Raw genomic sequence first — 24,019 nt, forward strand, 5'->3', positions numbered from 1 at the left:
CCCAGGCAGGCGGGGGACCCAGCGTGGCCCTCAACAGCACAGGACAGGAGGAGGGGCGTCTGCGGGGACTCCCTTTTGCTGTGCACACATGGCCCCTCTGCAGCGAGATGGGCTCTGTCTTGGCCGCGCCACCCACACACTGCCCAAGCCTGCTGCCTCCCAAGTCCCCCGGCATCCACCTTTTTCCCTGAGGCTGTCGCTGGGGCCAGGCTGCCCCGCAGCACCCCCAAGTGGCCCCGTACTCAAGTCCCACCTTGTGTGTCTGTGGGGGGGTGGTAGCAGGGCTCCTGGGTGTGGTGACAACCACGGACGGGGGCGCTGGGGCCGGTGGCCGGGGCTGGTGAACCCTGCTAGACAGGGGGGGCACTGGCGCTGCGGCTGGACTTGGAACCTTCCCTCTCCTTCACCCCACACTGAGGTGGGCGGTGCCTTAGGCTGCACTTTGGCCCCGAGTCTTAGTCCCCTCCTGGCTGGAATAGCAGGACACACCCAGGGCGCCTGGCAACCGGCAGGGGTCGGAGCCATCTCCAGGCACTCATGGGGCCTTGGCACAGAGGCTTCCGCCTTAGAGATAAAGGTGCCTGAACAGGAAGGGGCAGGCTGAGGGAAGATTGGCAGACCCCAGGCCTCCCACCCCGATCTGGACACCCCCAGCCCTACCCCACTTGCTGAGGGGCCAGGAGAGAAGCCCACAGCCTGGTCTTGGCTGCAGCAGCAGGGCGCCTGGTCAGCACTCCGGGGAGCCGGCGGAGCCTCGTGCTCACTCAGCCCCTTCCCAAGTGAGGACACCCAGTGCCACGCGGGCAGAGCCGGGCTGCAGCCACGTCCCACCCACCTCACACAAAGCCCGTGTCCCTGCCAGCTCTGCCTGTGGCCTCAGGTCCCGTGTAGCAGCGGGAGTGCAAAGGCCTCTGTCAGGGACCCCGGAGCAGCTGTGAGGGGCCCTGGGCTTGCAGGTCCAAAGTGGGTACTGCCCGGAGCCGAGCCCTGGGAGTCCGGACCTGGGAGTACTAGAGCCGAGCCCTGGGTGTCCCGGAGGACTGGGGCGGAGCCTTGGGTGTCGACTGCACAGCTCCAGGGGGTTCCTGCTTGGGGGGATCCCCAGGAGGAGCTTGTTGGGGTCAAGTGTGGCAGGTGCTTGAAGAACCAGAGGCAGGGGGTATAGGCTGCTGGGGGTGGGGGTCCTGGCTGGCCATGCAGAGGTTCTTGGCCCCGGTGAGAGAGCAGGGCTGGCTGGGAGATGGGAGCCAGGGGTCCGGACCACCCCAGGGCCGGGGAGGACATCTACTCTCGCAGGCTGCCTGTTCTGCGCCGGGGAAGCCCTCCAGAATCCCAGACAACCGTTCCCTTCCCTGGCCCTGGCCCAGCTGCCCTGGGGTCTCCAGCCTCTGTGATTCCAGAGAACCTGTGCTGCTGGGGTGGCAGGTGGTCCTGAGGAAGAGAGTCTTGGGAAGACGCTGGCTCCTGCACCAGGGAGCCCAGAAGGTGCCCGTCACCAGATCCAGCCAAGAACCTGACGTGACCACAGCAGGCCCGAGGCCAGGCACCCATTCCGAGGGACAGGCTGGACCTCCCAGCACAGGAGTCACCATGGCCTGTGGGCAGCTGCAGCCGCTGATGTTAAGAAGCCTGAGCAGGGGTCAGGCGGGCAGGGGTGCCAGGTCTCTTGGAAGCTGGTGGGGGTGTCTAATGAACGCCAGTGGCGACCGGGGTTCTGGGAGAGCCGGGGTGGGGAGACGCCTGCGAGAGCCTCAGACAGCAGGACCTGCATCCCGCCAACCTTCCGGGCTTATTTGTTTAAAAAACAATGACTGAGAACTGAAAGTGAGACAAGATAAGTCACCATTCTCTGCCTGTGATAATCGCCTGAGGGACACTGCCAGCGCCGGGTGGGAGCAGAAAGAGGGACGTTTGGTAGAGGCCAGAGACACCGGGCACCCCCATGGTTGGCCCACGCCAGCTTTGATCATGAGTCAACCGCACAGGAAGGGACTGGGGAGCACGGCTTTCCGCGGCGCCATCCCTGTGACATTCCGGGCGAGCACTGGGGTGGGAGGCAGCTTATCCCATGTGACTTTATCCGTTTAGTGGAATTCCAGTAAAAATCCAATTTTAAATGTTTAGGTGAAATTCATACTACATAGAATTGAGCGTTTGAGAGTGAACAGTTGCATGTCACGACACATTCATCCGTCACCTCTGTCCGGTTCCCAGATGGTTCCGTCCCCCCAAAAGAAATGTACACCCCTCAGCAGTCACTCCCCCCTCCCCCGTCCACCCCCTGGCAGCCACTGTTCCTCTCTGTGTCTGTGAACGGCCCTGTTGTGGGCTTTTCATGGAAATGGAATCACACAATTAATATTCTGTCCTGTGAATGGACCACATTTATTTGTCCATTGTTGGTTGATGGACACCTGGCTATTATGGATTATAGATAATGCTACTATGAACATTTCTGTAAAAATTCCTTTTTTTTTTTTGAGACAAGGTCTTGTTCTGTCACCCAGGGTGATGTGCGGTGACGCAGTCACTCATTGTAGCTTTGAACTCCCAGGCTCAAGCTGTCCTCCCACCCCAGCCTCTCAAGTCGCTGGGACTGCAGGCGCGTGCCACCACACTCGACTAATTTTTAATTTTTTTTTTTTTGTAGGGATGGGGTTTTGCCATGTTGCCCAAGCTGGTCTTAAACTCCTGGGCTCAACTGATCCTCCACCCTCGGCCTCCCAAAGTGCTGGGATTGTAGGCATGAGCCACCATGCTGGCCCAAATTCCATTTTTAAAAATTTTTGTGAAAGCAATGTTGACGAGAACCTGGAATAATGGATAGAATTCTAAACAATTTAAACTCAGCTCAGTGTTGGGTGGACACTTTCCCTGTTCGAGACCATAACACAGTGGCCACCAAGCAGACGGGACTTCGAGAGCTCCTCACCCCTGAAGAACAAGAGGGCACCTCATATACCAGGAAACAGACCAGGAAGGCAGAGGCAGCCACAAGGAGGGGTATTTTCATTTGAAATTCATGTCGCCTGCAATCCCAGCACTTTGTGAGACTGAGGCAGGCCAATCACCTGAAGTCAGGAGTTCGAGACCAGCCTGACCAACTTGGAGAAACCCTGTCTCTACTATAAAAATACAAAATTAGCCGGGCGTGGTGGCGCATGTCTCTAATCCCAGCTACTTAGGAGGCTGAGACAGGAGAATTGCCTGAACCCAGGAGGCAGAGGTTGCGGTGAGCCGAGATCGCACCATTGCACTCCAGCCTGGGCAACAAGAGCAAAACTCTGTCTCAAAAAAAGAAAAAAAAATTCATGTAATGTGATAAAACAAATTTCAGTTGAATGAAAGAATTTTCAGCCATACAATGTTTAGAAACACGTGGGACCAGCTGGCCACGGTGGCTCACGCCTGTCATCCCAGCACTTTGGGAGGCCAAGGCAGGTGGATCACTTGAGATCAGGAGTTCGAGACCAGCCTGGCCAACATACTGAAACCCCATCTCTACTAAAAATACAAAAATTAGCTGGGTGTGGTGGTGGGCGCCTGTAATCCCAGCTACTGGGGATTACAACCTTTGAGGCAGGAGAATTGCCTGAACACAAGAGCGAGACTCTGTCCCCCACCCACGCACACACACAAAACCACCACCAAAAGCCATGTGGGACTGTGGGATGTACTCCCACGTTCACAAGAGAATTACTGTAGCCAGAAGGTAGCTGCTGTGGTCAGAATGTGCCCCCAGAATTCCTGTGCTGAAGCTGATAGTCACTGTGATGGTATTAAGAGGTGGGGTAGGCCAGGCGTGGTGGCTCACGCCCATAGTCCCAGCATTTTCAGAGGCCGAGGCGGGCAGATCACCTGAGGTCAGGAGTTCAAGACCAGCCTGGCCAACATGGCGAAACCCTGTCTCTACCAAAAATACAAAAATTAGCCAGGTGTGGCGGTGGGAGCCTGTAATCCCAGCTACTTGGGAGGCTGAGGCAGAAGAATCACTTGAACCCGGGAGGCAGAGGTTGCAGTGAGCCAAGATTGCGCCACTGCACTCCAGCCTGGGCAACAGAGCAAGATCCTGCCCCCCCCACACACACACAACCACCACCAACAAAACCCATGGGTGACTGTGAGATGTACACCCATGTTCACAGCAGCATTACTCACTGTAGCCAGAAGGTAGGTGCTGTGGTCAGAGTGTGTCCCCAAAACTCCTGTGCTAAGGCTGATGCTCACTGTGATGGCACTAAGAGGTGGGGTATTCTATGACAGCAGCAGGAGTGGACTCAGACTGGGGACACAGCCCAGGTGTCCATTGATGACAAATGGAAAAACCAAATGTGGTCCATCCATGCAAAGGGACAGGGGTCAGCCTCAAACAGGAAGGAAATTCTGGCACATGCTCTGTGGATGAGCCTCAAAGACAGTGCACTGAGTGAAATAAATCAGTCACAAAAGGACAAATGCTGTCTGATTCCACTTTCATGAGGCACCTAGAGGACTCAAATTCATAGAGACAGAAGGTAGAAGGGGGGCGTGCCGGGGCTGGGGGGTGGGAACAGGGAGTCGTTTAATGAGGACAGAGTTTCAGTTTGTGATTCTGAAAAGAGTTCTGGAGATAAATGGGGATGATGGTTGCACCACAATGTAACTGTCCTTAATGCCACAGGACCACACACAAAAATGGCTATGGTGGTAAAATTCTGTTATACGTATTTTACCAAAATATTAAAAGAATACATGGGGATATTTGGCTAATCTGTGAATGGGAAAAAACCTCCCACTGATAAAAAGCGGAAGAATTTTCCAAAGAGATACATGACTGGTTGGACTTCATCAAAGTAAAACTTTCTGCTTTGTGTCAATCCTGAAATTAAAACATGGGACCCTAGGAAGGGCTGTCCCAAGGACAGCAAAGGACACCCTTCCTGCCCTGCAAGGGTCTTGCACAGATGGAGGAGGAAAACTTGAGAGGACATAGAGAATTTGGAAGATACAGGAAGGAATGAAAAATCATCATGGATTCACACCATCGCGAGTGCCAGTGTCTAGATATTCTCGTGTGGCTCACAGGCATCTCCAAGCTGCCTGGTCCATGTCCCTCAGGAAACACATGCGCAGGGCCTGGCAGGGGACCACAGAAGGCAGACCCAGCGTACAGAGAGCTGGGCAAAGCCATAGCGAGGTGGACAGGAACAGCAGCCAGACGTCCCTCTCCTGTGAACCTCTCCCCACTGCACCGGCAGCCATGGAGTCCCTGACTTGCTCTAGGGAACCTGCCCCCACCGTGGTTCCTGGAGGCAGAGTTAAGAGGGAGAGGCCAGGCCGGGCGCGGTGGCTCAAGCCTGTAATCCCAGCACTTTGGGAGGCCGAGACGGGCGGATCATGAGGTCAGGAGATCGAGACCATCCTGGCTAACATGGTGAAACCCCGTCTCTACTAAAAAAAAATACAAAAAAATAGCCGGGCGAGGTGGCGGGCGCCTGTAGTCCCAGCTACTCGGGAGGCTGAGGCAGGAGAATGGCGTGAACCCGGGAGGCGGAGCTTGCAGTGAGCTGAGATCCGGCCACTGCACCCCAGCCTGGGCGACAGAGTGAGACTCCGTCTCAAAAAAAAAAAAAAAAAAAAAAAAGAGGGAGAGGCCAGGTGTCTGAGGGCACAGGCTTGGCCAGCACTGCCTTCCTGAAGCTCCGAGCCCCCATGGAGGGAGGCACCCACAGGCAGGACCTGGGCACCAGAGTGGGGTGAGAGGCAGGAGCACCGACCGGGACAAAGGCAGCTCCTGGACATCCCCTCACTCTCCGGCCACCCTCTCTGGTGCAATGAACATCAGAACAGGGACTCAGGTGGATGGGCCAGTGTCTCCTGTTCCACGGCCCCATCTCGCCCTTCCCACTGCTCTACGTGAGTTGCCGACCACTATAAACAGAAGCCAACAGCTTCCAGCTGTGTTTGGCCACTGGGGAGCCCAGCAGGCCCCGGGAGGGAGAACCAGGGAGCCCAGCGGGCCCCAGGAGGGAGAAGAGGGGAGCACAGCGGGCCCAGGGAGGGAGAACAGGGGAGCCCAGTGGGCCCAGGGAGGGAGAACTGGGGAGCACAGCAGGCCCCGGGAGGGAGAACTGGGGAGCCCAGCAGGCCCTGTCTCTGCTCCACAGGTAACCTCTCCTCTCCCAGCCATTTCATCTCTGGGTTCTGATGACCCTGCCCCAAACCTTGCACCTTGAGGCTGATAAAGGCAAGGTGTCAGCCGGGGCACTGCACCCCCTCACTTCACAAAGGGCCTTTTTTTTCTTTGAGACAGGGTCTTGCTGCAGTGCAGTGGCACGATCAGAGCTCACTGAAGCCTCCGCCTCCCAGGCTCAGGCAATCCTCCTGCCTCAGGCAGTACCTGAGATGACAGGCATGCACCTCCACCACTAGCTAATTTTTGTAGATTGTGTAGAGATGGCGTCTTACTATGTTGCCCAGGCTGGCCTCAAACCCTTGAGCTCAAGCTATGTGCCCGCCTCAGCCTCAGCAGTTGCTGGGATTATAGGCGTGAACCACTGCACCTGGCCCCGATGGTGTCCTCGTGAGCCCTCCTCAAGCCACACTATGTGATGACACCCATTTCCCAGGACAGGGACAGGGCGCTGGGAAGCATGGGGTGAGGAGTGGGAACCACAGAGGGCCCGTGAGCAGCAGAGGAACATGAAAAGATTTGTGTTTGGGATAAAATGGGGCTGGAAGTGGACGTGGGGTTAGGAGTAAGCAGGGAGACGTAGCCAGAGGCAGGGGCTGCTGTGGCCAAGACGGGGTGGGGACAGAGGAGAATGAACCCAGGAGGTTGACTCCATCTAATAGCCTGCCAGGGGCCCTGGGCAGCTCCTGCTACCTACGGGAGTGCAGAGCCTGAGGTGGCTGCAGGTCTCCATGGGGCAGTGTGGCCAGTGCCAGCCTCTGCTGCACCCATGGGGTTGGTCATGCTGCTAATACCTGGCCTTGGATGGGCAGAGGGGTCCGTCCTAGGGGCAGCCTTCCCCTAGCCATCCTCCCCGAGATCCCACGGCTGGTCCCACTCCCCATCCCACCCCACCCACTCTCTCAGGGTCTCATCTGGTGGGAGGAAACGGCTTCCCCAGGGCTCTGGGCCAGTGGCTGCTTCTGGGGGCCCCACATGGCTGACGGTCGCCTCTGCCCCCTTCCCTCCCCAGGAGGCCTTCCAGGTCCCTCCACAGACCCCCATGTCCTGCCCCAGGGCGCCCCTACTGATGGGGGTGGGCTGGGACGAGGGTCTGCCTGCCGCTGTTTCCCTCACTGTGGGGCTAACGACACCGCCCCCTGCCTGAGGGGGCTGCTTTGCCTTCGCCCCGCCTTCCCCACACCCGCTCTGCCAGGCGAACAGATCCCTCCCCCCCTCCTTGTCCTGCCCCGGGCATGTTTCCTGAGCAAGGTCACTGGAGTCGCTGGAGCCCAGAGCCAATAAAACCCAGTGATGTGCACAGGCCGGGAAGCCACCCCGCCCAGGATGTTTGCTCTGCGCCATGCCCCCCACCGGGCTCTCGGGTGGCCTGCAAGGGGTCTCGGCTCTGCGGCCCCTGCCACCACAGGCCCCCACTGCCCCAGCAGGTGAGGAGGTACGGGCCCAGGGCCCCTGCTCCTTCCAGACCCTCACCTGACCCCAATGGGCCTTTCATGCTGGTGCCCTGGGGGCATCCAGGCTTTGTCCCCTTCCCCCGGCTCTGTCCAGCCTGGTCCATGGGCTGTCTGGGACCTCCCCAGACATCTCAGCCCTCTCAGCCCACTGAGGCCATCAGACCCCGAGGTCTCGTCCTCCCACATGCTCCAAGCTGGAACCAGCCAGTTGCCACTGCTCCCTTCTCCGGGCCTGGCCAGGGGCTGCCTCTGCCTCGTGAGCACCCCTGGGGCCTCGGCCCTGGGCCAGGCCGCTGTGTGTTCTACTGGACGACTCGCAGCCTCCACACACTCCCTGCGTGTGCCTCTTCCCGCCTCTCATCCAGTCTCCTCTCTCAAGCTGGAGTGAGTGCAGCTGCGTCCTTCCCTGGGGCAGCGTGGGGCAGAACTTGGGGGACCTGAATCTGCTCCTCTCTCTGACTTGGCCCCCACAGCTAACCCCCCTGTGCCCCTTTGCCTCTGAGCCTTCCCATAGGCTGTTCCCTCTGCCTGGAATGCTGTTCCAGCTCTACCTTGATCCCTCGACCCAGCCCCGTGCTGGTGTCCTGCAGATGTATTTGTCCAGTGGAGACACGTATTCAGGGCTCAGCCAGCCCAGGCAGTCAGGGTAAGTCCCAGGTCCAGCTGTGGGGCCGCCATCACGAGCCCACTGTTCCCAGAGGGTCAGCGTAGCGGGGTCCTGGGGTCTGGGAAGAGGAGGCTATGCACAGCAGGTTTGGTTTGTGGGAGGGTGTGCACCTGACATGGACAAGGCTGTGACCGAAGGCACAGACATGAGCTGGGTGTGGCTGGGACAAGACCAGGGAGCTCAGCAGGGCTGTGAGGCTGGGTCCTGGGATGGACAGGAACTGGGGTCCTGGGGGCTTCAGGCTGGAGGAGGCGGGGAGCAGGGTGGCCCAAGGCTTGCCGGCCGGGCCAAATGGGCTGGGGATCAAGGGCATCTTCACTCAGGAGTGAGGGCTCTGGCGCCTCTGTCAGCCCCGCGTAGCTGCCGGCCCTGTGGGGAGAGCGCCTGGCATCAAATCAATTGGAGGAATTGATCTTGGCAGGGATTTCCGAGCCATCTGCTCAGTCCCCAAAGCCTTCTGAGCCGATGAACGTGGCACCCAAATCCCTGGAGAGGCAGGTCGGGGGGAGTGCTGCGGTGTGAATGGGCCTCAGTTTCCCCCAGTGCACCCTGGCTGCACCCCTCTTTGGTGACTCAGGAGGCAGAGCTTTGTGGACCCCCTGCAGAAGGCCACGCTGCCCCGCCCAGAGCTGTCGAGAAGCCGTGAGGGGCAGCTCCAGCCTAAGACCCCAGGCAGCTTCCATCACTTTCACCCTCTTCACTAATTCCGCGCCTCCCGCTTCCTGCTGGGCATTTGGCTGCTCCCAGCCCGGCCTTGTCTGGCTCAGCAGGGCTGGGGCCGGGGGCTGGGCCCTGTGTTGGGCCTCGGGGGACCCCAGGCTCCACTCGCTCTGGTCTGTGCTGGCTGCGTTCGGCTCCAGGGACAATATTTGCTCGGGAAAGGATCAAACATGTATCCTCGTGTTTATTCAGGGGAGCAGTTGTCAAACACGCGTGTCCTCATCGCTCAGATGTTTCCCAGGCCTGGCCTCCGCCTGGGCCTTTCTCCAGCCAGGATCTGTGCCCACTCAGCCGCACCCTGCACCCTCCGGGAGGACGAGGTCCCGCTCTGAGCAGACGGCAGGAGCGCGGGTCGGGGCCAGTGCTGGGCAGGGCAGTGGGGTCCCTGGGGCCGAGTGATGCCGCACCCTGGTCCTTTTCCTTCCAGCCTCAGAGTGAGGCCAAGGTGCCCCAGAGACCCCAGCAAGTCTCTCCGGGCCCACATTCTGGGCCTGGGGCGCCAGGAGAAGCTGGCGTTTGGGGTGGGGGAGGTGGGACAATTCTAGGTGGGGGGTAGCGGGATTCCCAGGGCCTGCCATTTGCGTCACCCACGCGTCCGCCATCTCTCAGCAGTGCTGTCTGCTGTGGCCTGGGGAGCAGCTCCCCACTGCGCCTGGATGACTGGCATCTGCTCCTGTCCCCGTTCCCTTTCCCGGGCCGGAGTCCCTGTCCCAAAGCAGAAGAGACAGCTGCAAGTTCCCCGTCCTCACCACCCTCCCTCAAGAGCCCCCCGAGACTCTGAGGTCCTCTTCCAGCAGGAGCTCCTCTCCCTAGTGCCCCCAGACACAACCTGCACTGGACCCCTCCAGACAGAGCCAATCCCAGCACAGCACAACCACCTGCACCCCCCGAAGCCTGGAGGGCCGGAGCCTCCACCCCAGCCTCAGCCCCCGGCTCTCCTCTGCACCGGCCGCCTCCCCACCTCGCCCCTGGCTGGGCCAACTCCCAAGCCCCCCCGCTCCCCTCTCTGAGACAGCAACTGCCACCCGCAGAGTCCTGTGGGGGGTGTCGGGCAGCAGGGTGGGGCCCCCAGGACGGGCGTGACCCTGGCTGACCGGTGGCTGCCCAGCCACACTCCCCTTACATCCGTGTCCCCAGAGTCCACACAGTGCAGGGCAAGCGAGGGGCTGGGGCCGCAGCCAGGGACTCCAGGGGACCTGCGTCAAGCACTTTCGGGTGCCTTTAAATTTAGCAGAGCAGCCCCGGACGTGGACCAGGTGGCTCGGAGCTGACTCGAGGGCACAGTAGCTGGTGGGCCGGGCAGGTCAGTCCCTGCAGTCAGGAAGACCCTCTCGCCTGGCCGGCCTTCTGGAAAAGTCGCTCCCCAGAGGGAAAGCCGGCATGGGCTGGGGCCGGACGGAGGGTGAGGCAGCCCTGAGCACTTTCAAGGCACGGCCAAGCCCCCCACCTCCCGGGAGCCCCGCCATGTGGCAGACGGCTGGAGGGGGTGGGGGTACTGTGGGGCGCCTTCTGCCCTGTGTCCACCCCAGCCTGGCCTCAGCCAGCTCTGTCCTCACACCACCGCCGGGCAGCATCCTGACTGGCAGGTCACGGGTGGGGGTCACTGCAGTGCACCTGGGGGTGACGCGGGGCCGCCCATCCCCCGCCGGGGCCCTCACAGCTTGCTGGTCTGCATAAGCCCATTGGCTTCGACGCCGTGCGTGGGCGGCATGGCCTCCTGCTGCTGCCGGCTCCTATCTGGCCGCGGCTCCATGGCGTCAGCGTCCTTGGCGCCGGAGCCCTTGCGGAGGCACAGAACCTTCTGGAAGCTCTGGCGGAAGTTGTCAGAGAGGAAGCCGTAGAGGACGGGGTTGGCGCAGCTGTTGGCGTAGGAGAGGATGACCACGAAGAAGTAGAGGCCGGCGGAGGCGGGCTCCTGGGGCAGCGCCACGGCCAGGTTGACGATGTTGACGGTGAAGAAGGGCAGCCAGCATCCCGCGAACACCAGCACCACCACCAACACCATGCGTGTCACCTTCCGCTCCGAGCGCCGCCGCACGCAGCCCACGCGCACGGCCGCCGCCCTCACCTTCACCACGATGAGCAGGTAGCACAGGCAGATGACCAGCAGCGGCCCGAAGAAGCCCAGCACGGCCGTGTAGATGATGAAGACGGCACCCCACAGCCCCACGGGCTCCGGCCAGCTGGCGTTGCAAGTGCCGCCCTCCTGCACGTCTGCGAACACCAGGAGCGGCAGCGACATGCACAGAGACAGGGCCCAGGCCGCGGCGCTCGCCAGCTTGGCCACACGTGGGCGGCGCCAGCGGGCGGAGCTCAGCGGATGCACCACGGCCAGGTAGCGGTCCACACTCATGACCGTCAGGCAGAAGACACTGGTGAACTGGTTGACGCCGTCCAGCGTCATGACCAGGCGGCACAGGATGGGGCCGAAGGGCCAGAAGGACGCGGCGTTCTGCGTGGCCAGGAAGGGCAGCCCCAGCATGTAGAGGACGTCGGCCACTGCCAGGTTGAGGATGTAGATGTTGGTGACCGTCTTCATCTTGGCGAAGCGCAGCACCACGTAGATGACCAGCGTGTTCCCGCCCAGCCCAGCCGCGCACACCAGCAGGTACAGCACGGGCACCAGCACTGCCCGGGCCCCCGCCGAGGGCGCCGGCCCCACCAGCGTCCTGTTGTCGCCACCTCCGGAGGCAGCCCCCGGGGAGGAGGCGTTCCAGCTGGGCGTGGAAGCTGGGAACAGGGGCTCCATGGCGGCAGCCCGGGGGCACGTCGGGCTCTGCAAGAGAAGAAGGGAGGACGCCAGGGTGGTGAGTCCCTGAACCGGCATATGCAGGCATTCCTTCCTCGGGGCCCCAGCCCGGCCCCAGCCCCGCCTGCCGGGAGGCGCGGGATCACCGGGTAAACACGATTAGTCATGTTCAGCTCGGCCAGGAATCACATTAAGTAAATTGTTTGGAAAACAAGCCAGGAGAGGAAGGAGCAGTGGGCAGGTGGCCCCGGGAACCCAGACGGACAGCTGCTGTCGATACGGCGACGGCTGCCCTGTGGCCGCCCCTGCACCCAGATGGCGCCTGGCCTGGCTGCAGCGTCCTGGAGTCTGAGGCCAGCACCTGCGTCTCCCTGAAGCCCCTCGGAGCCTGCCCTGTGGTGCTGCTGCCCTCGTCTCCCAGGTAAGGGGCCGAGGCCCAGCGGGCGGCACCTCCCGGACACACAGGGAGAGGCGGCAGTGGAGAAGGACGGGGCTGGTGAATGGCCCCCTGCCCGCCTGGGATGAATGGCGCCTGGCTAGGTCGACCCAAGAAGTGGCTGGATGGGGTGCTGCCACCACAGGCTTGAGGGGCTTTCACCATGGTAGACCCTGCCCATCGGCCGCCGGGCCTCTCGCCAGGCCAGCGCAGGGACCGTCACCCCCACAGCAATGACAGACATCTCTAAACCCAGGCGGGGGCACAGCACAGGGCCAGGCAGACACCGCCCCTCCCCACGGGGCGGCTGCAGAGAGGCAAACACACAAACCACACAGAGCAGCCACACGGAGCCCCAGGAGTCGCACAGGGCAAAGGAGGGGGGACTGGGGATGGGGGCTGCGGGGAGAAGCCGCGGTGGGGGGCGTGGGTGGGTTAGAGGCACAGCGTCTGGGGGCTCCAGCTGCCTGACACTGCCCAGTCCCATTGGAGCTTTGAGCCCCCTCCCGGGCCCTGGAAGCCCCCGACGTGGCCCAGAGAGAGAACAGGGGAGACTGGGGCAGGGGAGGGAGGGAAGGCGTCAGCCGGGGAGAAGGGTGGACTGGGAATGGTGATGTCTGTGGGTTCAAGGCCATGGGCACGTGTGTACCTCGTACATTGTTTTTGTATTTTTCTGCATGTGTGAAATAATTCATAAAAATGATACTCTGGCTGGGTGCGGTGGCTCAGACCTGTCACCCCAGCGCTGTGGGAGGCCGAGGCGGGTGGATCACCTGAGGTCAGGAGTTCGAGACCAGCCTGGGCAACATGGTGAGACCCCATCTCTACAAAAAATACAAAAATTAGCCAAGTGTGGTGGCACACGCCTGTAGTCCCAGTCACTGGGGAGGCTGAGTTGGGAGGATCATTTGAGCCCAGGAGGTCAAGGCTGCAGTGAGCTGTGACTGCATCACTGCAGCCAGTCTGGGGAACAGAGCAAAACCCTGTCTCAAAAATAAGATCAATGCCTCCCCTGACAAGTGAGGTGGAGGAAGGCCGGACATTCAGGTTGACCCTGGAGCTGTGTGGCTCTGGGGGTGGCCAGTAGAGAAGCAAAGTGCCCCCCAGGATCCAGACCAGGGACAGGCCCATCCCTGGGGGACCCTGGCCTGAGCAGGGGTGGAGCCGGCCGTGGTGACTCCAGCATGTGCCGTCTGGAACCCCGGGCCTGCTCAGCTGACCGGCCGTGATCCCCGAGGCACCTCAGAGCACAAGACAACCCCAGCAGCTGCCAAGAAAGTCCACAGTCCTGGTTGGGGGCTGCAGGGCTGGGCCAAGGCCACTGAAATCTGGTAGACAAGGAAAGGAGAGCTGGGGACAGGGGAGCCCAGAACACAAGGCTGACAGCCACAGAGAGAAAACCCTCCGTCCCCAACAAACCTAGAAACCAACGTCCCCAAGCTCACGTGGCATAAACACACTAAGAAATACGACTCAGAAAACCAGCAGGGCCAGCGGACCATGGATTCATCTCAGGGGAGATAAAAATAAGAAGCTAACAGGTACACTTAGGCTATGTTTAAACCCGTGCAGGATCCACAGAGAAGGCAAGGATAAAATGTTAGGAAATACATTTAGCTTCTGTCTAAGAAGAAGTAAAATGAACAGGCATCTATTTTTAAAAATTACAAATCTTGGATGTAAAAAATACAATCATTTAGGTGGAAAAAAAAAACACTACAAAAGTGGTCAGAACCAACTCCCGTGTGGACACGGCTGAAGAGAGAATTGCTGAATGGGAAGAGGGTTGAAAGGTTCACTGAAGCAGGGTCCCGGCAGAGGGAGAGCCTGGCTGGGCTCCCCCAGACTGGCGACAGGGTCTCATCTCTGAGCGCACCTGTCCCACGCAGCATAAAGGAATGAAAGAGCGTCCCTGACAAGCTGCGGCATCTGGGCAGGAGCTGCCCTGAGAGACGCCAGCCAGACAGACAGGATGGATTCCCACAGGCAGCAGAATCCTTAGCAGGAAGGGAGCAGGGGCCTCCATGCAGACCCCAGGGGGTGGGAGAAGAGGGGTGGTGGGGAGGGAGAGAGAAAGACAGGGTATTGGAGGGAGGGAGGGGAGAGAGAGAGGAAGGGGTAGGGGGGGGGGGAAGGGAGGGAGAGACAGGGAAGGGGAGGGAGGAGGGGGAAGGGAGAAGGAAAGAGGGAGGGAGGGAGAGGGGAGGGGAGGGGGAGGGAGAGGGGAGGGAGAGGGAGAGGGAGAGGGAGAGGGGAGGGGGAGGGAGAGGGAGGGGGAGGGGGAGGGGGAGGGAGGGGGGATGGGAGGGGGAGGGGGAGGGAGGAGGGAGGGAGGGGGGGGAGAGGGAGAGGGGAGAGGGAGAGGGGAGAGGGGAGGGGGAGGGGGAGGGAGAGGGGAGGGAGAGGGGAGGGCAAGGGGGAGGGAGAGGGGAGGGGGAGGGAGAGGGAAACGGGAGGGGGGAGGGGGAGGGGAGGGGGAGGGAGGGGGGGGAGGGGGGGGGGGGGGAGGGGAGAGGGAGGGGAGAGGGAGAGGGAGAGGGAGAGGGAGAGGGAGAGGGAGACAGGGCACTGCCACCCTAGAACCCCAACCCAGTGGAGCACTGCCCAGCCAGGAGGGAAAAGTCATTTTCTGTTTTGCTGGAGCTGCTGCTGCAGATGCTCCTGGGCTGGGGTTGGGATGGAGCCTCCAGCTGCGTCTGCTCCTGACCCGGATCAAGGCCTCTCCTGGGAGACTCAGACAGGGGCCTCCTGGCAAGCGAGCTCCCATGGGCAGCAGTGGGCCTGTGGCTCTCCGCTCTCCAGGGACCAGCACAGAACACCAACACGCCATGTTTACAGCTTCCTCTGGCTGCCTGTGGAGCATGCAATCCAGAAGGACAGTGGTCTGGAGACAGCCCGCAGGCTGCGTAGGAGTCCAGACGGACGGGACAGCGACCCAGCTGCAGAGGCCTCTGAGCTGCAGCCCTCCCGGGGGAGGCACTTCCGGCCCATTCCTCCATACCAAGGAGGTCAGGTGGAGCCGACAGAGGAGCCGTCGACGCTGGGGCAGGGAGAGGGCGGCTGCCGGGCTCTGGTCCATCTCCTACACAGGCCCTGGGTCCCCAGCACATGTGGTTCCCAAATGCCTGTTTGATTTTTTGTTTTTGAGATGGGGTCTCGCTCTGTTGCCCGAGCTGGAGTGCAGTGGTGCGATCACAGCTCACTGCAGCCTCGACCTCCTGTGCTCAAGCGATCCTCCTGCCTCAGCCTCCCAAGCAGCTAAAATCAAACCCCTCTCTTTGTAGCTTCATAGCTTCAGAGGAGGCACTCAGGGCTCCTCCAAGGCCACTCCCATGACCAGAGCCCAGCGAGGGGCTCCACAGGCTGCCAGGTCCCCCGCTCTGCGGCCCCCAGTGCTCTAACTCCAGAGCAGCAAAGAACAAAAATAGACCATTATTGCTGTACCTGACTCTTGGAACATAATTCTGCAAGAGCCATTATTTGGAAGCAGTAATCTTCTGAATCATAAAATTATGCACTCACCGGGAAACTGTCCTGGTTGCCCTGTCCCTTGTGGGCGGGGGGATTCACTGGTGGGGGGCAGTGTTGGGAGCTTTCTGATCCCCAGCCCTTGGCCGGGAAGGGATCTGCTCACCCAGCATGCAGCCTGACATGGCACTGGGAGAGACTCCAGCCCCCGCCCACCCTCCACATGGGCTGCGTAGTCTGGGGTAAGTCACGGGCTTCTCCGAGCCCAGCTTCTAGGCAGCTCCTGCAAACCGTAGGGTCGCTGAGCAGATGCAACTGAGTGAGCTTCTGTGTGCAGGGTGCTGCGTGTAGTGTCAGGCATACACTGGGCGCTCAATGATTGCTCCCACAAGCTGCCCTAAGCAGCCCAGCATCTCCCCAGCATCCAGTAGGCCGCTGGCTCCTCGGAGAAGGGGGCAGAGTCTTCACAGACGCCTGCGACCAGAGATGGGGCCTCAGCGCCAAGTCCTCCATGACTAGGCGGAGGTCTAGCCTGTGCCAGCCAACCCCTTGCAGGCTAGCCCAGCGCGAGGTTGGGGAGCTGGGTCCTTCACGGGGGGCAGCGACGCAGCTGCAGCTTGGAGGGGCTGCGGAACCTGCCGCTCAGGGAGGCAGTGGCTCGCACAGCTGGGGCCCACGTCCCACCCTGGAGAGGCTGCAGACCTCCCCCCGCCGGGCTCCTCCAATGTGTGCTGGGTGGGAGCAAACGTGGGGGGACACCCTAGCTAAGACTACAGGCTCCAGCCCCTCCAAAGTCCCCCGAGCCAAGCCTGTGCTCCCAGAACGAGCATTCTGACCTGTTTCCTCTGTCGTAAGCGTAGGCTGGTGGCAGGCCCCTTCCCCCTTGGGGTCCAGCTCTGTGAGTGCAGCCAATGGCACCTCCGCCTGTGCCCCACATACACGCCATCTGCCCCTGTGGCAGCCTGTGGCCAGGGGCACATACCCTCCCCAGGATGGGGAAACTGAGGCAGGTGTGGGCCAGCCTGGAGCAGCAGCAGCAGGGATCCTGCGAGTGCTTCTCAGGCCACCCTCCACACCAGGCACCTCCTCGGAGCGCCGCTGGGTCTCGCCCTGGAAATCGACGCTGGGCCCCTGTCCTTGGTGCCTTCGACCAGTTTCTGCCCAGGAGGCTCTGGCAGTCCCCACCCACATCGCCCAGAATCGCTCCCTTCAGAAACAGCGCAGCCTCGATGGAACCATCCCCAGCTTCTGTCAGCATGCACTCCAGTCTCGCCCTCGAGAGGGCCCCAGGCAGGCTGGCAGGCCGGGGACAGCGGGTCGGGCACGTGGGCGAGTCTGGGGTGCGGGCAGAGGGCCAAGGGCACACACCCCAGGGGCATGTTCTCTTTTCTGGGGAGGGTGAAGACACCGGGAGGATTCCAGGCACACACGGTGCCTTGGACAGGAGGGGGCTGTGTTCGCAGTGGGCGGAGTGGCACCGCAGCCTCCCTAGTCCTGGGTCTCAGGGAACCCATCCGTGGGTGCCAGGTCACAGGGCCCCTGGGCGCTGGCCTCTGCCTGCTGCCCTCCAGAAGCTCACCGACCCAGCTGGGCGTAGGCACTAGTTGCCTCCCCCGTACGCAAATTGTGGATCCTCCCCTCGCTGGGTGCCATGGGCACTCTGGGACTTTCCTTCCGTGGCCCAGTGGCTCCTTGTGGCTTGAGTGCCACTCCCAGCCTCCACCCCAGGCTCCGAGCCCTCCCCAGCCCTACCCACCCTCCTCCAGCTCTAGGGGCCAGCCCCGCTGTGGCCCCCGTCGTGGCGAGGTGAGGCCGGGAGCGGCACGGTGGGCAGAGTGGGGCCATCTGGGTCCCCTGTGGCTTCTGGGCTGACCCTGGCAGACCGGCCGCCTGCAGATGGTGAGTTGTGGCGGGCGGGGCAGGAGATGGGAGGGATGCAGCTGCTGGGAGTGGATGGAGCGGGAGGGGAGAGACCCCCGGCGGGCGGCAGCAGGAGAGCCCCGCGGTGTGCGGAGGGCGCTCGGGGGACAGTGCACGCAGCAGGCTGGGGGCGCACGGCAGGACCCCGGGCTGGGGCTGCGCACACAGGGTGAGACCCCCAGCGGGGACAACAGCAGAGGGCGGGGGGCGCCCGCGCGGGAAGGGGACGGGGGCGGGCGGCACTCACCTGGGCGGCGGCGCCCTCTGGCCAGGGGAGCCCCGATGTCCGCGCGGCGCTGGCTCCGGGCTCTCGGGCACCGGCTGGGAGGGGGCGGGGCGGGGCGGGGGCGGGGCCAGTGTCGGGTGGGGGCGGTGCGGGGCCGCTTCACCTGCCCCACTCCCGGCTCCCACGTCTGGCCTCCCAGAACCCTCGCGGACTGGCCCACAGCCCTGCTCCCACTGGCAGTGACCCCATGGTCGTCTGCGCCCCCACCCTATTTTCTTGCTGTCTGCTCTGAGGTAGACCCCAGCTTGGGGTGGGGGTCCTGCCGCCAGCAGGCGGCCAGGGGGTCCCTCCTGGAGAGTCTCAAGAGGGTGGAGGGTCCTTGCTAAGGGGAGAGGGTCAGGGGCTCTGCAGGCGTCTCTGAGGCGTGGGCTGGGATTGCGGAGAGAAGTGGGTGGGTGGAGGCTGGCGGGGCGGCAGGCAGCCCCAGCGAGAGGGGGTCCATGGTGGTGGGATTTCCAGGACAGTCCATTTGGGTTTTAACCATAGCTTATTTGTGGATCCTACACATATTTAAATACAGTCTAAAGGTACCCGCTAAGTTGTTACTTTTATTTCCACTGAAATGAATCCATGGGTACACCTTAGTCCCTCACCTAAGGTGGGGTTCTCAAGCAGGCGGCGGAGTCACCTGGGTCCTCAAAGAAGATTCCTGGGCCTCGAGCTGGGCCCCCGACTCCCCAGGCAGTCAGGGCCTGGGAATCTGCATTCGTGACAAGCTCCCGGGATGCTGATCCCCCAGTCCGTGGAGCCTCCCGTGAGCGCCGCTGATGGTAACAAGCAGGATTGAGCGCCTCGTTCCGCTGAGCACGGAGGCTGCGGATCACCGGACATTTTCCCTCCAGGAGGTCCCCCAGCCCCCTCCCCTGCCCCGCCCTGACTCAGGGAGCCCCGCCACTGACTGAAGTGAGGGGCCCCCAGGTGACAACAGAACTCTGAAGGCCCCGGGCCCCTCTCTGAGGGAGGTGGGAACAGCCGCCTGCCCTCTGTTCAGAGGTGGGTCAGCTCCCACTGGCCAGGCTCATGTTGAAGAGGCACCAGCAGCTCCCACGGAAGGCCGGGTACCGGGACCACGTTTGCACCTTTAAGCTTTTCACTGTTTCTACTTGTTCTACAAGGAGGATGTATTGCCTTTATCATCAAGCAAGAGTGCTTAGAGGACCACGGCACCCAGCCCCAAGGTCCCCTCCCCTCCTGCCCAGCCTGCGGCCATGGCCAGACCCTCAGGGGAGGCTGCAGGCTAGGCCCAGGGCCCCTGCCAGAATCCTCCCCATAAGCCTTTCCATCCTCTCTAGAGGTACCTGGGCTCCATCCCCCAACCCCTGCCAGCAGTAGCTTCCCGAGGCAGATCCTCTGAGAACCTCTTTGTGGCCCCAACTCCTCCCCCATCTCATCTGCTGCCCCTCCCCTCAGCCTCCTCCCGCCATCCTGCCATCCTCGAAGTTCTTGCCTCAGCTCCTGCCTGTGTTCCTCCAGCTCCCGCCACCTTGTACCTGGGCCCCCATCCGTCATGTTCTGGGGCTCCCTGAGAAGCCTCTGGGGTCCCACTGTTCTGGAATCGCTGGGCGGCCCAGGGGTGCAGGGTCCATTGTGAGAGTCAGGGCCCAGCGCCCAGTGGGAGCTCAGCCCTGCGGGTGCTGGATTTACTCACATCCCCAACATCAAGCTGGGACACCCTCCACCCCCAAGCTCCTGGGCCCTCCTGGGGGCCTGATGGCCAGAGAGGGGACCTGTCGGCCCCGTGCTGCCCCTCCTGCCATCAGTCACCCTGAGTTCTGGGCAGGAGTCCCCTGGCCTCAATCCCACCCACCCCAGGAGGATCAAATGAGGTGACGCCCGCCTGGGACGCTGCAGAGGTCCAGCCCAGCACCGTGAGGATTAGTGACCGCTGGGAGCCATGGCAACCGGATGGTGGCTGGATGGACTCCGCAGGGATGGTCCACACACCCCTCTCCAGGGACCCCATCCTAGCTGTGACCTGTCCCACTGCCAATGACACCCCCTTTCCTGAAGCTGAGGCCAGCAGCTCCCGGACACAAGGCCATGCCCCTCCCACACCAGGCAGAGGCGTGGTCACTGTGCTCAGGCTCCCCTGTAATTATTCAAAAGCGACAGAGGCTGACTCCAGCTCACCTGGAACACCCCAGAGGCCTCTCGTCTTAGTCCCCGGACTGGGCCAGGCCCTGGGGATGGTGGCCAGGAGGAGTGTGGGGCGCTCTGTCCTGCAGCCAACAGGGCCCTCCCTCCACTCCTCCAAAGGGCTCCCCTGCCCCCGTGACCCTCTGAGCACCAGGCCTTTGCCCTGGCTGCCCCCCTGCCCGGTGCACCCACCTCCTTTCTGCAGGTAACTCCTCCGGCAGCTCAAGCCACCCTCCCTCCGGGAAGCCCCGGCCGCCCCACACTTGTTCCACCGCCTGCTGCCCCCAACCGCCTATGGATGCTCACAGGAGGCCACGGGGCCTGGCGGGTCTCAACATCATCCCCGGGTCTGATCACAGCAGGATTCCAATAAACACGGGTCCACGTGCACCTCCCGGTCCTGGCTGCTGCAGCACAGCCCGCCGGATGGGAGGTCAGAGGTCAGCCCCCACGGGGGCAGCACAGCAGGTCACCAGCCTCCCGACAGGAGAAGAAAGACGCTGGTGCACGTGCTGCAGGCATGTGTCGCCGGGACCGGGCTGGGATGGTGTCCTGGTGTCTGACCTCCTCAGGGAACCACCGCACAGCGTCCCCAAGAGCACAGGGTGCCCCGAAGTCCTGCGGATTCCAGCCTGGGGACCCGGCAGCAGGGGCTTCCCACTAAGGCGTCTGGAGTGAGGTGCAGGCTGCAGCTGCCAAGGGCAGAGCGTGGCCCGGAGTCCAGCGAGAAGCAGGGAGACCCTCGAAGGGTTTCAAGGATGGGGCCTTCTGCAGGGGCCTGAGCCCCGCCCCTGGGGCCCTGGGGGTGGCTGACCCTCCTGGCCGTGGTCTCAGGCCTCAGTGGGCACTCTGTTAAAATGGCATACTCATTAAAATGCAGCTTCCCAGGCTACCCCAGCCTTCAGAATGGGAGGCGGGGGCAGTGCTGAGGCCCTCACCTCGCAGGGGCTTAAGGGACGTCACTGTGCTGGGCGCTGGTCCAGATGCCAGGGACAGAGCAGGTACCAAAGACCTGCCCCCTCCCAGCCCCAGGTAGTGGCCACAGCCAGGCCTGCACTGGGGGGAAGGTGAGGGTGAGGAATTTGAGTGAATATGCCCTGGAAACTTGGCGTCTGGAGCTGGTGAGAGACCCCCACACGAGATCCCCACACTCCTGGGGGATCATGGGGCCCCCCCAGTCCCACCTGGGCTAGGGCAGTGGGTTATACCACCCAAGAGAGGCCTCAGGCCTGCGCCAGCACTCTGATAGGCCCAGCTGGGGGGTGGGTCCTGCTCTCCTGGGCATCATTTGAAAATGGGGAAACTGGCCGGGCGCGGTGGCTCAAGCCTGTAATCCCAGCACTTTGGGAGGCCGAGGCGGGCGGATCACGAGGTCAGGAGATCGAGACCATCCTGGCTAACACAATGAAACCCCGTCTCCACTAAAAATACAAAAAAAATTAGCCGGGCGTGGTGGCGGCGCCTGTAGTCCCAGCTACTCGGGAGGCTGAGGCAGGAGAATGGCGGGAACCCGGGAGGCGGAGCTTGCAGTGAGCCGAGATCGCGCCACTGCACTCCAGCCTGGGCGACAGAGCGAGACTCCGCCTCACAAAAAAAAAAAAAAAAAAAAAAAAAGAAAATGGGGAAACTGAGGCTCAGAGAAGGTAAGAGTCTTGACTTGGAGCTGAGTTTCTGGATGCTCGGGCCGGGTCCCACCCAGGACACCCTGCTGTCCGGTCGGGGAGGGCTCTGCAGGTGTGACATCCTGCTGTCCAGTCAGGGGAGGGGCTCTGCAGGTGTGACACCCTGCTGTCCGGTCAGGGGAGGGGCTCTGCAGGTGTGACACCCTGCCCTGCTGTGCAGGTGTCAGGCTGTCCGGTCAGGGGGGCTCTGCAGGTGTGACAGCCTGCTGTCCGGTCAGGGGAGGGCTCTGCAGGTGTGACAGCCTGCTGTCCGGTCAGGGGAGGGCTCTGCAGGCGTGAGGAGGGAGATCAGGGCAGACGCAGGTTCCTCCCGGTCCCTGCCACAGCCCAGCTGGAGCCCACCTCATCCCAGACAATGAGGCCCTGGAAGTCCCAGCCCAGCCTCAGCATTGGCAGCGTCCTCCTCGTTCATCCTGGGAGGTGCTTCACGTGGTCACCAGGCAGCCCCACTCCTGGCAAAGGCTCCCATAAGGCGAAATTCATCCTCTTCCCGGGGTATGCCAGGCAGCTCTCGGGGCACTGCTGTCTGGGACTGTGGACTCAGCCTGAGCAGGGCAGGGGGAAGCAGCTGAGGCCGTTCACACAGATGGTACAGCCCCATTACCAGGACCCCGCCTGCATGCAGGACACCAGCCCTTCAGCTGGGGCCAAACCCAGCATCCGGTACAGCTGTGGGCGCTGACTCAGGCAGTGGGGTGTGAAGGCAGGACCGTAGTGGGGGAGGAGGAAGGGGGCGAGCTTCCAAAATTAACAGCCACATGACGCGGAGACTATTAACATCCCTCCGTACAGACAGTGGCGGTGTCCACAGAGGCAGCGTCCACAGAGGGGCCACGTGAGCCCATCGCTGCTGTAGGGCTGGGACTCGGGAATGGACATGCAAAGGGCAGCCCTCATAGCCATATGGACAGCAAAGAGGGTGTCACAGTACAGGTGCCGTGGGACAGGTCACAGCTAGGGTGGGGTCCCTGGAGAGGGGTCTGAGGACTGTCCCTGCGGAGTCCATCCAGCCACCATCCGGTTGCCATGGCTCCCAGCAGCCACTAAGCCTCACGGTGCTGGGCTTGACCTCTGCGGCATCCCAGGCGGGCGTTGCCTCACTGGATCCTTCTGGGTGGGTAGGACCGAGGCGAGGGGACTCCTGCCCAGAACTCAGGGTGGCTGATGGTGGGGCGGGCGCTGTAGGCCCGACAGGCCCCCTCTCTGGCCATCAGTCCCGCAGGAGGTCACTGGGGGAGGGGTCACAGCCAGGATCCAGACCCCGTGTGATGCCAAAGGCCGTGGGCGTTCCTGCACAGGAGCAGCTGCTGACTCGTCCAGAGACGGAGGAAGCCAGGAGCCAAACCCCTGTCGGCTCCAGTGGGGACGGCACCAGTCTCATGAGGCCAGAGGAGACCCAGTGCCAGGATCCAGACATGGGGTCCTATCGGAGGCTACACACGGGGGAGAGGGTCCAGCGGCAGCAGTCGGGGCAGGAGAACTACAATCAGTGCAAAAACCACAATCACAACCACTGCAAAACCACAAACATCTCAAAAACCACAACCACTGCAAAACCCACAATCACAACTACCGCAAAAACCACAACCACCACAAAACCACAACCACTGCAAAAACCACAACCACTGCAAGAAGCACGCCTATCCTACAGCGTTTTCACTTAGCACCCTCGCCCACAACCTCTACCCACAGCCTCCATCCTCCCCCAACAACCTCCACCCACAGCCTCCATCCTCCCCCAACAACCTCCACCCACAGCCTCCATTGAGCCCAAAACAAAGGGTCTCAATCCTCAGCATTGCCCGGGTTCCACAGGACAGCCAGGGTTCAGATGTTCCTCATAGAGAGGACTTGGGTCTCCGGTTGGCTCCTCCCAGATTCCCTCGCTGGGAACCCCAACCACCTTCAGGTGTGTCTGCCGCAGAGGCACCCCCAGGTGCACCTCAGTTACTGCCGTCAGGAGCGTTCACCAGGTGTGGTGGTCTCTCCTTGCACTGCTGGAAAATACCCGCGACCAGGCGCGGTGGCTGACGCCTGTGATCCCAGCACTGTGGGAAGCCGGGGTAGGGGGATCATGAAGTCAGGAGTTCAAGACCAGCCTGGCCAACATGGTAAAACCCCGTCTCTACTAAAAATATAAAAATTAGCAGGTGTGGTGGCGGATGCCTGTAATCCCAGCTACTTGGGAGGCTGAGGCAGGAGAATCGCTTCAACCTGGGAGGCAGAGGGTGCACTGAGCAGAGATCGCGCCACTGCACTCCAGCCTGGGCGACAGAGCGAGACGCTGTCCACTCCCACCCCCCACCAAAAAAAAATACCCGAGACTGGG

General features: G+C 62.0%; 3 protein-coding genes across 3 annotated transcripts in view; 1 reads left to right on the forward strand and 2 right to left on the reverse strand.

The window, feature by feature from the left end:
• UBE2I (ubiquitin conjugating enzyme E2 I) overlaps positions 1-24,019 on the reverse strand; it is a 395,011-nt gene that overhangs the window by 246,408 nt on the left and 124,584 nt on the right. The window lies entirely within an intron of this gene.
• RPUSD1 (RNA pseudouridine synthase domain containing 1) overlaps positions 1-24,019 on the forward strand; it is a 296,072-nt gene that overhangs the window by 13,456 nt on the left and 258,597 nt on the right. The window lies entirely within an intron of this gene.
• On the reverse strand, positions 9,180-17,909 carry SSTR5 (somatostatin receptor 5). The gene is made up of 2 exons (XM_050774721.1): positions 17,834-17,909; positions 9,180-11,789 (listed from the first exon to the last, which is right to left on the reverse strand). Exon 2 carries the CDS (start codon positions 11,760-11,762, stop codon positions 10,668-10,670), a length of 1,095 nt encoding a protein of 364 aa, XP_050630678.1. The 5' UTR covers positions 11,763-11,789; positions 17,834-17,909; the 3' UTR covers positions 9,180-10,667.

The sequence above is a fragment of the Macaca thibetana genome, chromosome 20 (genome assembly GCF_024542745.1).
Source record: "Macaca thibetana thibetana isolate TM-01 chromosome 20, ASM2454274v1, whole genome shotgun sequence".
NCBI classification, from domain to species: domain Eukaryota; kingdom Metazoa; phylum Chordata; class Mammalia; order Primates; family Cercopithecidae; genus Macaca; species Macaca thibetana.